Genomic DNA, 16,703 nt, shown 5'->3' with positions numbered 1-16,703 from the left:
AACTGCATTTTGGGAATGTTTATGCAGTTCCATAACAGACTGGGTTAAAGTACATCGTATCACCAGTACTGAAAAGCTCTTCTGCTGTGACCTTTTGATTATGGAGAAAGAAGACACAAACAACCTATGTGTACAGATGGAAATTTAGTCAAACATAGGAAGAGGCAGAGACCTGGAACACAGTCAATTTCTAATACACGTGATAAGTGTGAGGTCTGCTACTATCACAGGTGCTGCAAAAGAAGCCCTAAAACTCAGACAGAAAGTCTGGTAGTAGTGAAGCTCTGACTACTCATCACCAGTTGGCACCATGTGACATTTTACTAGAATAGCTCATGGGTATTGCAAAGCATGTAGTAAGTTGAAAATTCATAACACTGAAAATTGATGTAATTCTGTTATGAAAATATCTCAGAGGCAAATTGTTTGTCCTGGGACACACAGAACGTTTTGGAAAAATCAAACTTCAGTCTTGTTCTTTTTATTTCCTGTCTCTTAATATAAATGTAACCTCCCCCCCCCCCCCCCGAGATACACTAAGCATACAGTAGTGACCTATCTGTTACCTTGTGTTTTAATCTTCAAAACAAACGTTTAAACTGTGTAGTATTTAAGGACTCTTCTCTCTGTTGAAAGCTAATACCATGCCATAGCACTGCAAGGAAACTTACTTCATTGTGAGATTGAGATTTTTTTTTTTCACTCTTTTTGGATACCAAAAAAAATTTTCCTTTAGTTTGATTATGAACAATATTATCGAACAAATGTGTTTGGGTTCCATGAAGCTGAAAAATGATGGAATTGCAGTTTTATAGGAAATGGTGACTAAACTCATGAGTGGTGATGATAATACTGTTATGCTTAATTACCCTGCTCTTAGCATATTGTACAATTGCCATTGTGTTTGAAGAATATATTAATATTTATTGAAGAGTATAATAATAGCATGCAAATAATGCATTATCAAATGCCCTTTGCATGTGTGGAGCTGTTAAATACTTATTAAATCCTATTTTTGCAGTCATTGAAGACACTACGTAATTCTGACTTGAAGCCATATATTATATTTGTTGCACCACCTTCACAAGAGAGATTACGTGCTTTATTGGCCAAAGAAGGGAAAAACCCAAAGGTAATGTGTCTGACACTTCTGAAACCATGTTGCTTTTTATTTACAGATCTGGAATGCTTTTGGTATACAAATTTTTATCCTCTTTTTGGAACTCTGTGACATGGTAAAGGTACTAACAATATATGGAAAGTGGTGTAGTTGAGGTCTGTGTGTTCCAGGTTAGTGGGCAGACCATACTAAGGGAAGGGTTTAGGATGCTTCTACCTAACAATGTGAGATGTATGAGGCAAGAGAATCCACTGCTAATTTAATCCACTGCTTTTAATTTAATCCTGAGATACAGTGTCTCAGTTGTGGTCACTGTATTTGAGTACAAAGGCATGACCCTTTATTTCAAAACTGTGGAAAACCCAACTTTGTCTTCAAATTAACCTGAGTAATTCTAGGGAGCAAATAATCATTGGTTTTCTTTTGAGAATTTACCTGCCCTTGGAAAAGCATTTATTTGAACATGTATTCCAAAACTCTTCAGATCAAGTTATTTTAATCTTGATCCTCTAGGATCACTTGTCATGTTTCAACCACTGTCATGTCAAGATCTCAGTTTATCTGGTTCAGATAATTTAATTAAAGAGAAGTTAGTTCTCCAAAATGGAATTGAAACCTATGGGTTAAGCTAGGATGTGTGGAAGCTCAGAAAAGATTCTTGTCATCTTATGAGATACAAAATGTTTATTGCTACAGTAATGAAATCTACCCTACAGTGGCTGGTGGAAGGACTTTGCCACCACAGTATCTTCCAAATACTCATTGAACATAATGCATTCATACTGAGCAAGAATGATTGATTTCCCCAATTCTCACGTAACCACGATATGGCTGTTGGTCAGGAATTCACTGTTTTCTATATCAGTGTTATTTTTCCCTCCTTGTTTGGTGCAAAGGTGTTGTTTTGCCTGTATGTAAGATCTAAAAGTCCATTAAAGTCAAAGTCTTAAAATACAGGGATTTTTCTTTTTCTTTTCTTTTTTTTTTTTTAAATTTGCCCGAGTCAGATATATAGAATCATAGTCTTTAAAGGGACATGTTTCCTCCTTCATGGTTTCATCCTATTTATGTTTTGTTTTTTTATTGCAGTAATCAATGAATCCATTTGCAATCTGCTATTGGTGTTTAACTATGCCAGTTTTCTGGATAATTGTACTGGAGTTGTATTTTTTTTTCAGTTAGTTAAATGCTATTGTGTTAAACCCCTTCCTCTGATAAAGGGTGTTTCTTCTATGTATGTGGTTTGATTTTCTTAAGTGTATATAATGCCTAGGAAAAAAAACATGTAGGCATAAGGTCGCTTTTGAAAATATCTTTAGGAAATTGTCTCAAAATTGTACCTTAATATTCCTTTATATAATATAGAAATAAGTTGCAGAGAGAAAAACAAATAAAATTTTAGAATTCAGACAAGTGTTAAAAATTCTCAAGTAAACCAAACCATTTCTGCTTCTCCCTTTACATCCCTTATCTACATCTGCACTGTTCTTTTTTTTTTTTTTGCTCTTCCAGCTCCCAGATCATGTTTTCCATTTTTCTGCAATGTCATTTACCTGGTACCACAGTGATCTGATCAGTTTCAATGTCTGTCTCTCACTGTGGTTTGCATTGCTGTTTGCTCGTGAAAATATGATAGCTGTTGCCTTTGGCTGCTTAGTGTTTGTAGTGCTACATCCTCAGAGAAATGTTATCTTGTTTTACACCATTCTCACTCATTCTCACATTATCTCTGCCATCTCTAGTCTCTTTCAGAAGAATAATGGGCTTAACAATATAATTATTTTTCAGAAACATGATTTAAGAGCCTCAGTAAGACAAATGTCATAGAATGAGTAGTGCTGTATCTTCATTTACTTCAGCCTGGGACTGTTACTTACTGGTTTGACACTTAAGGCCAGTAAGAAAGGTTTGTCTTGAAGTGCCCTAAGCTTTCAAATATATACCATGGCTCAGTGTTGTTGTAGACTTACCAGTAGCAGGTAGCAGTATCATGAAATTTTGTGTAAGGTTTCTGAGTTGTTACCTTTCCCTGCTCTGTTATGAGGGAGAAGCTTGCACACATACACTAACTCTCTGTCTTTGCTTGCAGCCAGAAGAGCTGAGGGAAATCATAGAGAAGACAAGGGAGATGGAACAGAACAATGGCCACTACTTTGATACAGCAATTGTGAATTCTGATCTTGATAAGGCATATCAAGAGTTACTTCGGTTAATAAACAAACTTGACACAGAACCCCAGTGGGTGCCCTCTACCTGGCTGCGATGAGAGCACAACTGCAAGGGACAAATGGACTTCAACCTAGCAGTCTGTCCAAGGAGATTGTGTGTAGATCTGCCCAGTTCTAATATAAATGTGTGTGAGCTCTAGACCTCAGTGGCTGTATCCTTTGCCAGGGAAAATGCCTATTATTGAAAAAATACACTGATCAGCTTGTGAGATGATGAATCTGATCAGAAGATTGTCCAAGTTTTCTTTCACTGTGGTCTAGAAATGGAGATCTTGTTAGTACTAAGTTCTAAAGCTTTAGATTTTTCTAGCAACTACTTTTATACATAAATCTACCTTTTTTACCTAGAATCACCCTTACAAAAATCAAAGATTTTAAGTATGTGTGTGTGTGTATATACAGTCCATGCTGTCACATAGTTATAAATATGAATGTTATTTAACACTTAACTTAATGACTTTGTGGGACATGATGATAGTTCAGGAGTATAATTCTACAAATCATTGGGCAGAAGTAATCTACACATGAAAAATATTAATGAGAAATGTTTCCTGTTCAAACAATACCCAGAATGAAGATGCCTCTCTGGTCTGGATTGAGCTAATACTCTTAGTTCTTAAACATTCCACTTTCTAATAGCACTGTAATTGGAAATTGTGTATAATGTATATATTTCAATGCTTGTGTCTTTTTAGTCAAACTTTTTAAATCAGATTTGACTGCACATTAATCTTAGGTCCCAATCAAAGATTAATATTATATTGATCTTTTAGATGTGATATTTTTATGGAATTTTCTTTTAAACATATTGACTGATTGGAGCCACTGTTTTCCACAGATCTGTAGAGATATTTAGAGAAGAAGAGGTCTTATTTTTGTGAAAAAATACATAGTTATAAGACATGCTGCTTGAAAGTCAACTTTAGTTCTCATGTTTTATAACAGAATACTGACTAAAATAGACTGATTTGTTGAACTTTGGAATATAGTGGGGTTTTAACCTCTGCAAGTGGTTCAAATTGTGGCTGTTTGAATGGATAGCTGACTGGAATTAAAATAGCTGAATGTAGCTACTGTCTCATGTGTTGCAATCACTAGAAACATTGTCCTACGTTTGCTCAGTACTGCAGTGAGAGGATGTGTAGAACACTGGCAACTGACTGAGAAGTCACAGGAAATGGGAATATTTTTAATGGTTAAAACAAACCAAACACTTGAAAAAAATGAACAGAAGGTAAGGCTCTCTGTATTCTAGTGTGTCCTGCAAAGCAGATGGGAACCTCTCTGTGCCCTCAAATGATTCTGAGCTGTGAAGGCTTCACTACTGAGGCATCTGCAGTGAGGCTGTTCTGCCACTGAAGGTAACTGAACAGCAGCATCTTGGCTGTTTGGGTTTTCAGTAGCACAAAGAAACTTGACTGTGAATCTCGCTTAATTTTAGCCATAGGATTTCTTAGTTCCTGCAGGTAAAGCACTGGGTTTAAGTCAATGTATAGTTCACTCTCATCTAATGTTGAAGGATGAAAAGGTAGTTGATTTTTTCTCGTTCTGTGTTCTGTATATTCTTTCTTCAAATGGAGCAAATTCATACCCATAAAACAGCTCAAAATATAAAGCAGATACAAAGAAGCTGTCAGATAACATAGTTATTCAGCTAATGTTCAATATGTTTTTGTATTGAAAAACTGAAGTAGAGAGTGCATTCCTTTCTTATTAGGAAGCAGAATTATTTGCTGGTTTAATTAGTATTTAGAGCCAAAAAGCAACTAAGCAATTAGTGGGGATAAGTAATAAGTCTTCAGAAAGAAAGGGGTTGGAAATTTTAGTTTATGTAGCTCAAGTCAGAGTTAGCTGTTGTCTTAAGGGATGGATATTCAAAACAGTGGCTCTTTGCCTCACATTGCAGTCACATCCTCAGTTTAATCCATAGTTTAAAACAACTAAAATGCTCAGGTATATTGGATAGTCAGTGTTTCATAGACAAAATGTCATACCAATTCTATTCATTTTCAAGAAAGATTATTTGAGATGTATTAGGCTTTTTGACAATGACTTTCACAGCTGGGCAAGAAGTTGGAAAGCAGTAAAATGTGTTTAAGGGTAATGCAGCTCAGCTGTGTAGGAACTGTCCAAATTCTTGTAGTCACAATCAGATCAAGATTGTGTTGTTGACACACGCCCCCCCCCCTTAGGTATTCAGTGTTCATAGGCAGTGTTGGTCAGTCAGACCATTAATATATTTGACTCACGGTGTACAGAAGCTGTTTTCATACAAATAAGCTTCTGAATGTAGACTTAAAAAGTTCAGCCTGAAGTTCAGCTCTATTCTCTTAATTCCCAAGGCACACAGTACTTGCTGACAACCATACAGAGAGGTGCTATGATAATTTATAACCAATGTTAGCTTCATCTCTAGCTGAAAGGCTGGGGCAGCACTGAGAAATGTACCTGCCTGTACCTCTGCTGCCAGCATGGACTTGGAAATACCTTGTGTTAGAATTTATTCTGCCTTTAATGAAGATTGTGTATATCAGTTGCCTTGAGAGTAACAGAGAATAATACCAACTTCACTGGTGAACCTCTTCAGCCTCATTGCAGGCTTTGTACTGAGCTGTAGCAGACTGAAATGAGGGTATCTGCTTTTTTACCAGTCCAGATGTCATTAAGAGCAACTGTTAGCTGAAGAAAAGAACTCTTCCTGTAGAAGACTTTTTGAATGTTATTATATGTGACTTTTTAAAATAAGAGCTGGGCGGTTTAATGCCTTAAATAATTAAGGTAATTTTACTGAGACCTGTGGTTAGCCCCAAGTTGTACTTTTATACATGTATCATCTATTTTGAGACATCATGAACTGCACACTAATGTAAAAATGTAAAATATTTCTAGATTTAAAATAAATTACTGTACAATTGAATCTTTGTGTTGGATCTTTGTAGTCATCTTTCTGCCATTTTGCTGAATAATGTGTGAAAGATGCTATGACCTATCAGTGCCCTAGAGGATGTTCTCTGTTCCTGAAGCCTTGCATCCAGTGGGAGAGGTAACGTCTTCATATCTCCAGTTTCACTCTTACAAGCTGGACCTATAACTTAACACACAGTATGGAGTGTGCTGCCCTCAGCTTCAAAAGAAAAAGAAATAGCCTTATGCTTCATGGAATTATAAAATTACTTTTTAAAGGCGTAAACAGAAATTAATTTCCTTGCACTTACCCTGTATTTGCAGCTTGAGGCTGGATCATGTTAAAAATGAGATGCTTGCCTTGAAGAGAGGAGTAGTACCAGAGAAAATGTAGCAGCATTGTTCAGTGTGTGTGAACACACTGTGTGTGTTCAGTTTGCTGATTGAAAATTAGTGTCTTTAGGAAAACAGCCCCTGAGTGGCCCCCTGCTTATCAGCCACTCTCCTAGACTCCCCTGATCAGCTTAGGACATGAAGAATCACAGCACAGATGGACTACTGTATGTTCAGCCCTTCCTTGCTTGCCAGCCTACTGGTTGCTATGAATATGTGGGGCAACAGGTAGCTGGATAGTTGAGAAGAGTTTCTGTGTGTTTGTGCCAGGAGGAAGCCTGGTTAAATCTCCAAAGTGGTAAAGCTCAAGCGAATGAGGGCACAGGCTGAAAGAGATGTGTCCAGGGTGGCTCCTGAGTTGGGGGTAGGGGATAAAGTGAAGGTTTTATTTTTAAATCAACATGTCAAGCTTTTAAGAGTACCATCTTCTAGCAACTTGAGCCATACACCAGACAGTTAACATTTAAAACTTTTACTTGTTTCTAGCACAGACAGTACACAAGTTAGCAGAACCTCTAATTAGAACTGTAGATGTTTTAGGCCAATGATAGCAACTGTGCAACAAAATTCACATAGGACTGTGGATTTCATCAACAGGTTAGAAAACTAGACTTGCTTTTACGGACATTTGACTCAAGCTATCCCAATACCTGCCTTGAGCAACTTGAACATTAATACTTCAGCAGTAAAGAACAATACGTGCATCCCCCTCCCTAAGTAACATTGTGCTCTCCGTGCACAAGGAAGGGGAACAATTAAAAAGGAATCTGATTAGGCAAATTTAGACACAACCTGCAAAAACCACAGCTAGGGACAGTCATTCCTACTAAGTGAAGAAACAGGCTGAGCCCACAACAGAAAGTTTTGCTGACAGTAAAGCACCTGACTGTGTCTCCTTTTCCTCCTATATTGCAGTCCAGGTCCCAGGTTTCTAATCTCCCAGGAGAAATCCACAATCCACTGAACTCAACACTTACACACCACCTTAGAAGCTACGTAAGTATTGTTGAGGCAGCATGTCCTGAATTATATTGCAATTGGACAGACATTGTGTATCCTGGCTCCCCTGCCCCATATACAGCACCTGTGCTGGGCTACTCAAAGAGAAGGTCTTCATCCTTCTCTTCTGCTAAGAGACTGGCTGGTTCCTGCTCCCCACCCGCAGCCCTCCGCAGCTCCCGTTCTTTCTCTGTTTTTTCTTTCAATACTTTTTTCTTTTCCTGGATCTTCTTTAACCTGTGAAGAGAGATGTGGTTTATCTGTGAAACAAACATGTTTCCATAAAACAGGCTAGCAGCAAAATAACCTTTCAGCTTGGGTATGATAAAGGTGCCAGGACAAGTTCCCACAGAACAAAAATCCTGTAACAAATGGCAAAAGGGTTTTATTGCTACCTGCTGCCATTGAAAAGCTTCATTTCAGTAGATTTGCTTATTTATTGATACAAACTATAAATTACATTCTTGACCTTTAATGCTGCATTATTCTACTCTGCTTGCCTTTAATGAAGTTAATTCTCCTTCATTTCAGGTTGGAAGTTTTTGCCTCATGTAGCCCAGAACACTGATGCCTAAGGCAGAACACTTGTATACTGTATCCTGTTGTTCCCTCTGGAAGACTCATGCCAACAGCTTTGTACACCCTACTGGAAGGATTCATTTGTAAACTTCAGACAAGCAATTGCAGATCTCCAAGTGCTCACTTATGGTGACTAAGTGTGTAGTAAGAACCAGCTCATGTTTAGCAGTGTTTGCTGCCAGATTTGGTGAGTAGTTCTTTTAAGTCCCTTCTGAGGAATGGTCTGTTTGAGAAAAAGACATCAGTCTGGTCTTGTTTTAGGTATTTACCTGTAGAATTCCTCTCGTTCTCGTTCATCCAGTTCTGTAATGATGTAAGAGAGAGTACGCTCAATCCTGGGAATAATCACTAAAAATATATAAACAAGGAAGTTGTTAGACTGCTGGCATATTAGCCAGGAAGTTACCTACCTTAATGCACAGACACTGGTTTAAAGTTAACCTGGTAAGTACAGTAAAGTAACCTAGTAAGCCAGGAGAAATCTTCATACCTTTCATAAAGAGATCATACAGTTTCACTATGGACAAGGACACAAACTTGTTTTCCTTAGGAAGTCCAGAACTAAACGAGGAGAATCATATTCTTTAAGAAACTTGTGTTCAATGTAGCACTTTCACTAACAGAATTAAAATCTTTGAAAAAGCCACCATGAAGACAAATATAACACCATCCCAGGGGAAGATACAAGACATGAAACAAAGCTTTAAGACCAAACTGGGCACGCTGTGTGTCAGAATCACAGGAAAAAGGAGAAAGTTGTTATTAGCTCTACCAGAGTTATTTGGAAAGCTGTAGTGGAAACCTTTTCTACAGTAAAATTTGCAGTGATAAACTGCAGATAAGGCCTGAATGCTCAAAGGAGCAGGTCTATGAAAAGTACTGAAAAGGACACTTGAGAATCATTTACTGAAATTAATTACTGGGTAAACGTAAAGATTATTAAATCCCAGCTATCAGCAACTTGGACATAAAATAATTAAGGCACCCTGGACACTACAGCAAAAGGCATCACAGCAGACTGTGCATAAGCAGTACTTATGAAACTGCAAGAAACAAACTTGCAATCAAGAATGTGAAAGATAAGGAATTCAGATTACGAAAGGCCAGAGTATGACATGAGGACTGGTTAGTTTCCTATAACTCAGGTGACCAAGTTTTGTCTCTGGATGCCTACTCTGCAAGCCCATCCAAAACCAAGAGAAAAAGTCACCAGCTCTCCAATGGACACCATCATTACAGTTTTAGAAGCTATTCTGCTACTATTAGAACATCTTAATGCATAGAAATGTCCTGTCTTTTGTTTCTAGTGAACAGACGTGACCAGGTAAGTCAAAGGCACAAGCAGAGACTCCAGAATGTGTTTGTGAGATCTTTGCTCCATAGGTTCTCAATACAAATTCCTGCTTATTTTCTCATGTTTGCATATATTCATTTATCTCTGTGTACTCCAGTCCATTGCACTGAGCTTTTAATTTTTGTTCTTTCTTGCCATATGCTTCATTGTAATGTTTTCTGAGGACTTCTTGAGTTGGCAAGAAGTCCTACTAACAAGAAAGCAGTCAAAAGAGTGGCTCCCATGACCCCACTCTTCATCTTGCATGGAGACATAAAAATACTGTGCATCCCAAATGGAAAAATACTCACCATGCTCAATTGCATTCACACGTCTGTTTGTTATTTTAATGGCTTCATCCAAAGTAACAAAGGATGTCTGATAGAATGGGATTAAATAATTAATACACAACAAGACAAATTCAGCATTTCCATCAATTCTATACACAAAAGCCAACGTAAGTATAATGTACTCTACTGTATACATTGTTCATAGAAGCAGAATTTTTTCCACCCATGTCAGTAGCACACTTAGCACTGCACTTTAGTGTTACAGATACCAGCTCCTTAAAGACAATGTCTTCTTAGCATCAAGGAATAGGGACTTTGAAGTGGTAATATAACTCCATTTTATGGCTGGAAAAGCTTTGCACTGTGTACAGCACTGTGACTAAAGCAGTACAGCACAGTTCAAAGCATTAAGCTACCATCACTGGGACTCCATTACTTTCATTTCAGAACACTGAGATAGATAGCAATGATCCCCTTCTTTTCATCTCCCACCCACCTGTAAAGAGGCCAGTTCCACAAGCAGCTCCACAGCTTTGGCATAGTTCCTCTTCAGCTTAGCCAGCTGTTCTCCACCTCTGGCCAAGCCAGTCAGCTCATAGCCTGAAAAAAAAAAATAAATATTTGTTACTATTGCTACTGACCTGTTTTATTACTAGATAAAAATTAGTACATTACAAACCACTGGTATACATACAGCACTGCAACTGACAAGGTAAAGCCTTTGTACATCAATAATTGTCTTTATAGGGGTTTATGTAACTGCAGACCATCATTTGCTTGTCCACAGTAAGACCAACCAGTCTCAACCTAGTAATTTGAGACAAGCCTTCACCTCATCTGAAAAACTCACTGATTTAGGAAATTAAAAAGGAAGTAGGTATACAGAGAAAGCAAGTACACCTATGCCTATGACATAAACAGATTATTGACATGACAATTAATTTTGCATTAGCTTAAAACAGACAAAAGTACATGTAAGAAGGTATTTGGTTTGTACTTACTGTCCCCTCCTTCCTGGTAATGCTCAAAAACTGGCAAGGTTACACCTGGCAAAAGCAAACAAGAATGTGTGTAACACTTAAAAGATTTTAGAAATATTAAGTGCAATTTTATTCCACTTTTACTCCATTTACCTCTAATAAATTGTGTAAGCTCAGAGGCTTTGCTCCCAATATCTTTCTATATAGCTTGGAACTCTTCAAGTCGTGCTGGTTCTGACATGTAAGGAACTTCAGAATTGGACTGAGATCCCAGATACAGACAGGTAAGAAATTCAGGGAAGTATTCTGGGTTATTCAGTGTTCAGATTTTTTGTGTTTGTGTTTAGTAATGTATGCCCTCTGCTCAAGTGATATTTTAGGCATTCAATCCTTATTTGTTCCTGTTTTCTTCATCAACAATTATTGATACTTAATCTCCTGAAGCTTTTTTGATATTTGATACTTAATTTCCTGATCTGTTTTTCAGAAAAGCTCTGTGGAAATTAGGATTTGTGTAGAGATCTAGAAATTGGACTGCAGTTTACACACTTTTAATGTTATAAGGTAACTAAATATAACAATTATATGCTGCATGTAAAAATCACCAGTAAATTACAACTTTTCCTACTGTTAGATGAATCAGAGAAATAAATTAAAAAAGGAGACAGTGTTTTAATACATTCCTGCATATTTCAGAGTCTCCTCCCACAATTTCTGTAAGAACTGACATACTCATAGTCTGGAAAAGAGTTACCTGCTACATTGTCTTTTTTAGCTCTGACCTTGACCTGAGCTTTGTTCACATTCTGGATCACAGTGGTACTGTAAGGATGAAAACACATCTCATTAAGGACAGGTGAAGTAGTTCATTAAGTCATCATTCTTTACAAGATGAAGTAGTTATCAAACAGCTGTAAAGATCTGGAAATAGTATTCAGCTCAGTTCTCTCTGCAATTTATTGCACACACTTTGAATCTAACACAGAAGCTTTGAAAGAAATGGGTTTTCAGCAATGTTTGAAAATGCAGAAGATGCAGAGTCTGTGAAATGTGACTTTAGAAATGTATTACACCAAGTGTAAAAAGCATAGCTCAATCTAGCCAGTTATCTGGCCAATTATTTAAGTATTTTAATAACAGTGAGTCTAACCAACCTGTGAGAATTCTTTTCACAACAGAAGTGAAAGAATTTCAAGGCTTTAATGCAAACCAAGGCCACAACATTTTGTTAATTTGTGTTTGTATTTATTTCTTCCTTCAGAAAATTTATCAGTGTTTACCCACTAACTCTATCATATGAACACACTTAAGCTAGTACAGCAATTAATCTGGAAGAGTTCTAAAGTGGCTTAAGGTCTCCCAAGAGCAGCTCACCCTTGCCAACTCTTCATCTGTACTTTTACTGAAGTACAGTTTGCTTACCAGATGGAATGTGACTTGTTTATAGCTAAACATTGTGACTGGTTAGGACAGGAAAAAGCACCTGATCCAAATGGCAAACAGACTTTTCTCCAGCAGCACAGAAATTACTGCTGTGTCTGAGAACTTACTTCTTCCCCACCAATTGGGAGTAACATCAGCTGAATCATTAACACTTCCTCAACTTTATTCCACAAGATCTACACCCACTTGAATTACACAACACTCTAGTTAGAACTGTAATTTATTAAAATGCAATTTAAAAATATCCTACTTGAGGAAAAAAGATTTATTTCTCCTCTCACACATAACCCTCACTAGCCCAGGTGAGAGACCAATAAAATATGACATTAGTAAAATTTCTGTATGGCTTATTGTGAGAAAATAACACATTACATCCAGCCCTCAAATTCACAAGAACTATCAAAATAAAAAATATTCCAATTCCTTGCTATAAATTCTTGTTTCCCTACATTTTGGAATCCAAGCTGCAAAAAACAATGCTTTCTAAAATCAAGGATTTATACTCAAAGTAAATTCTGTTTCTCTTCCCACTTTGTTTAGCTTCCAATGGAGTACACATTTTCATCATGCAAATTATCTCTCTCCTGCAGTCTCTCACCATTGCCCAGAGGAATTCAGTTCATCCTGTCCTACTTTGTCCACTCTTTTTTTTTCCTTCTTTCCTTATTAAAGTGCATTTAAGAATTTTACTTTTTTCCATTTTTTCCAATTTGCTGATTGATCTTTCCCATGAATAGGACATCCATAAGGTCACCAGTCCTCACCTGAAATCTCCTGCTGTAAACTTTGCTTCAGCAAGTGAAAAGGCAGCTTCTCTCATCACTTCACCCATCAGCATCTTAGTCTGTTTTAAAACACACACACACACACAAAAAAGAGGCAGCAAATACAAGGCACATCATTAATCCTTTTCCATTTCAGATCTGCAGTATCCTTGCAAGTCAGGTAAAGCAACAAAAAAGGGGGTACAAAACATGTTAATTCCACTCCTCAAGTATTTGGCATCATCAGAGTAAATTCCCTGTAATAAAGAAGAGAGGGAACTTGGGACACAAAAGAAAGCACAGCTTAGGGCTGGCTGGGAAGAGGTGAAGAGTATTAACTCTTCATAAAATTTCTGCATCATTGCAGCCAGGAAAACATAATTCTGCTCATCTGTCCTCACTAGCTTCACTCAAAAAAACCCAGGTTATCCACAAAGTTGTCCTACCCTCCAACCTAATAATGAAGTTAGGGAGTGCACAGCTGACAGAACAGCCAAATTTCAAATCAGTTTTCAAAGAGAAAAATTATAATTCACCTACCTCAATAATTTTCTTAAGGATCTGCCTGAATCGAAGTGTCAAAGCATCAGATTTTTTCTTCAAGAGGTTACGACCTGTTTGTGCTCCTTTCAAACGAGCCTTCATGATGGTCTGAGCCCTGTTAAGCAGAGGAGGAAATAACAATGCCCTGCATCACCAAAAGGGAGTAGGTAAAAGCTTTATACAAAGTTTTCTGACATGACATGACTGAAAATATGAAGCAACCAAGAAACATCAGTGCATTACACCAGGATAGCCACTTCAGGATAGAATTTCATATTCTTATTTAAAACCAAGGGAATTTATTATACTTATCTCCATCATCAGTCAGAGGTACAAGGTTGTTAGATGATGGGAAAACTGCCAAGTTGTTTTTCAGCATTTCCATAATAGGAAATAAAAGTTCTCATTTTTCTTGATGACTTATCAAGTACTAGAAATCAAACTACCCCAAAAATCAAACTACCCACTGCTACTTTGGCAGTTGTACTGCTTTTCAGCTCTTTCACTGCTATGGCATCTTCTCAGATTCAGACAACACAGCAAATTCTTCACAGGACCATAACTGTTCTGTCTTATGCTGTGTGCTGAATGTACACAGCTCTAGGACATGGCAGTCATACATTCTGGTCTAAAAAAAAACCCAGAAAGTACAATGATTCTGTATCTTCATATGCTGCTCAAGAGATTTACAAGCTACTTAAGACAATCAGAAGCAGTAGGAACCTAGAAGGGGTATTAGTAATCTGGATGTAGCATTGTGTATGTTTCATTTCCAGTAACATGCTTACAGGTTTGTCATACAGAATTGGAAGCTGAAGGATCCAAACCTTGCTCTCCTCTTTGCTTTCAAGTATGTTTTAATCTGAAGAATCTTTCTGATTAAAGGCAACTAAAATAGCAGGACTGATACTGCAAAAAACACAAGCTGTGCTTAAGATACCACTTTCTACACAGAGCCACTACACACAAAGGACAATACTCAAGTCAATTCTTTTCTCAAAGAAGCCTTATGCACTTCCTCTCTGACTTTGGAAAAAGTATGTGCAATTAAGATTCTACCTACACAGTGGAATCCATTGCTTTCTACATGTCATGTGATGAGAATAGCTCCATTAATATCTACCAAATACTTGTAACTGAAAAGCACAATTACCTTCTCAATGTTTATTAAAAAAAAAAAAAAAAAAAAAAAAGCTAAGGAGTAAAAAGATAGCTGTATTCTGTATTTCCACAACAAGCATATCTGTCACCACCCTGTACTAGTTTGCTCTGTTCACCACCTGCCAGAAACTGGGTGACCATTTAGTTCAAACAAGATTTCACCAGTTCCAAGATTGCTCTAAATGAAGTCTTGTTTACTGTCAAGGAGCCCGAGGAGCAGCTTCTGTAACTGATCTTGCCTAGCACAGAAGCTCACACCAGCAAGCCACTTCATAAAGATTAAAAAAACAAAACAAAGCAAAAAACCAACAAAACCAAACTCTGAATTTCTCTTTTGCCAGTTCACAACAACAAAAAAACTGCTGCAGAAGCAAGCCATCTTTATTTTATCACCCTTACATTCCTATTAAATCATCAACCACATTATTTGTCTACTTACTAGAAACCAGGCTTGGAAACATGAAGCCTTTGTGCATCACCACCTTCTCACCACAATGACATATCAAGCCCACAAAAACAGATTTCTTTTAAAAGGGACTGAAGATGTAAGCTGAATTAAAAGAACACTATCAAAGAGCAGGAGTGAGACCAGATGACTTAGAATATGCAATAATGTATTTCTGAACCAAGTTTCAAAACAGAACCTTTACTATGTAATACGTGAATCCTCCCATATTAACTGTTACTTCGTAAGTCCTGAGCTCATAAACAGGGGAATAATTATTATATTACATCTAAGGTTTTCTGTCCTGTGAGGCACCTTTTTCTAAAGACTACACAGAGGCATCAACCCAACTTTATGCAAGATTTGAAGCAATCTTTCACCTGAAGGCAAAGTCTCCCAGTCATGGAAAGGTCTGAAGAGAAACTGAACAGCATTATCAAAACAGCAATTTTATTAAAAGATCAGTTTCACTCATTTGCGTTTGTTCCAACATTGGAACCTTTTTAGGCTGCGGCAGGAGACGTGTGATTTAATGACAAATAGCTTCCTGTCAGTATCTGGAAAATTACTTGACTGCATTTTACTTCCTCCTTATTTTTTAACACTTTATGCCCAACCTCTTGTACAGCACTGTTGTCTATGAAAAGGTTAAGGGAAGCTACGGTGCGATTTGTGAATTATTTTTTTTCTTATCCATATAATCTCGGATTTCTTGCTTTTCAAATAACTGCTTTTGGGATGTTAAATGTATCCCCTGTCACTGGAAGCTGCTTGCTCCTCGCTACCGGACCCTGCGGCGGCCCTTTGGCGGCTGACACCTCATCTGGGGCTTCAGAACCGAAGCTGCAACGAGCTCCGAGCAGCGGCCTTCAGCTGCCTGCCCCGGTGTTACACCCAGTGCACGGGGCAGACCCTCCCGGGAGGCGGGGGCAGCCGCAGGCACACACCGGACACATCCACCCCCAGCCCAGCAGCCCGCCGGGGAACCGGAGCCCGCAGCTCCCGCCCCGACAGCGTCCCCGCCCCTGCTCCCCGCCGCTCCCACCTCCGGGCACACCCGTGGCTGTGCTCGGGGCACAGGCCCGGCCCGGCCCGGCCGCCGCATCGGTACCGATCAGCGAGCGGGAGCGGCCCGGCAGCAGCGCGCCCCCTCAGCGGGAGCGGGGGCGGCGGTCGTTCCGAGGCGCCTCCTCTGCCCGCTCTGACGCGCGGAGCAGCCCGGCGGACACTCACATCCGCGAGGGGAAGATCTCGATGCGGTCCTTGCCCGACATGGCGGTGGCGGTGGCGGGGACCCCCGCAGCTCCGGTCCCGCTGCAGCTGTCGCCGCTCGGCCCGCCCCGCCGTCACCTGACCCGGCCCCGCTGCCTCTGTCCCCGCCCCCGCGCAAGGCGGCGCCCTAGGGCAGGGAGGAGCCGGATGCCGTCACGTCGGCCACGTGTCCCCCGGAGGCGCGGCAAAGAAGCGACGTCATTGGCTCACGCGTCGGTTTGTGCCACCCGGAGGTCTCTGATACCGCCT

The 16,703-nt window shown here is 39.0% G+C and overlaps 2 protein-coding genes across 3 annotated transcripts in view; one reads left to right on the top strand and one right to left on the bottom strand.

The window, feature by feature from the left end:
• MPP5 (membrane palmitoylated protein 5) overlaps positions 1-6,261 on the top strand; it is a 57,143-nt gene extending 50,882 nt beyond the window's left edge. The window contains exons 13-14 of one of the 2 annotated variants that reach the window (XM_030452466.1): positions 1,022-1,132; positions 3,210-6,261. In XM_030452466.1, coding sequence (XP_030308326.1) covers positions 1,022-1,132; positions 3,210-3,386 — 288 coding nt within the window. In that variant the 3' untranslated portion in view covers positions 3,387-6,261. The remainder of the gene's footprint in view (positions 1-1,021; positions 1,133-3,209) is intronic. The other variant, XM_030452467.1, reaches the window with a different exon arrangement.
• An 840-nt stretch (positions 6,262-7,101) lies between these two features.
• Positions 7,102-16,588, bottom strand: ATP6V1D (ATPase H+ transporting V1 subunit D). Its single transcript, XM_030452465.1, has 9 exons — positions 16,416-16,588; positions 13,574-13,691; positions 13,034-13,113; positions 11,581-11,648; positions 10,848-10,892; positions 10,343-10,446; positions 9,868-9,934; positions 8,493-8,571; positions 7,102-7,881 (listed from the first exon to the last, which is right to left on the bottom strand). The coding sequence occupies exons 1-9, from the start codon at positions 16,454-16,456 to the stop codon at positions 7,740-7,742; spliced, it is 744 nt and encodes a 247-aa protein (XP_030308325.1). The 5' UTR covers positions 16,457-16,588; the 3' UTR covers positions 7,102-7,739.
• Positions 16,589-16,703: the final 115 nt, after the last annotated feature.

This window comes from Calypte anna, chromosome 5A, assembly GCF_003957555.1.
Source record: "Calypte anna isolate BGI_N300 chromosome 5A, bCalAnn1_v1.p, whole genome shotgun sequence".
NCBI lineage: Eukaryota > Metazoa > Chordata > Aves > Apodiformes > Trochilidae > Calypte > Calypte anna.
This window is presented reverse-complemented; position numbering and strand designations above follow the sequence as displayed.

Excerpts from the sequence above, each read along its gene's own strand:
- ATP6V1D (XM_030452465.1), bottom strand. The coding sequence starts at position 16,456 with ATGTCGGGCAAGGACCGCATCGAGATCTTCCCCTCGCGGAT. Across the intron at positions 13,114-13,573 it reads TCCTTAAGAAAATTATTGAG|ACTAAGATGCTGATGGGTGA; the intron begins GTAGGTGAATTA and ends GTTTTAAAACAG. Across the intron at positions 10,893-11,580 it reads TAAAAAAGACAATGTAGCAG|GTGTAACCTTGCCAGTTTTT; the intron begins GTAACTCTTTTC and ends TGCTTTTGCCAG.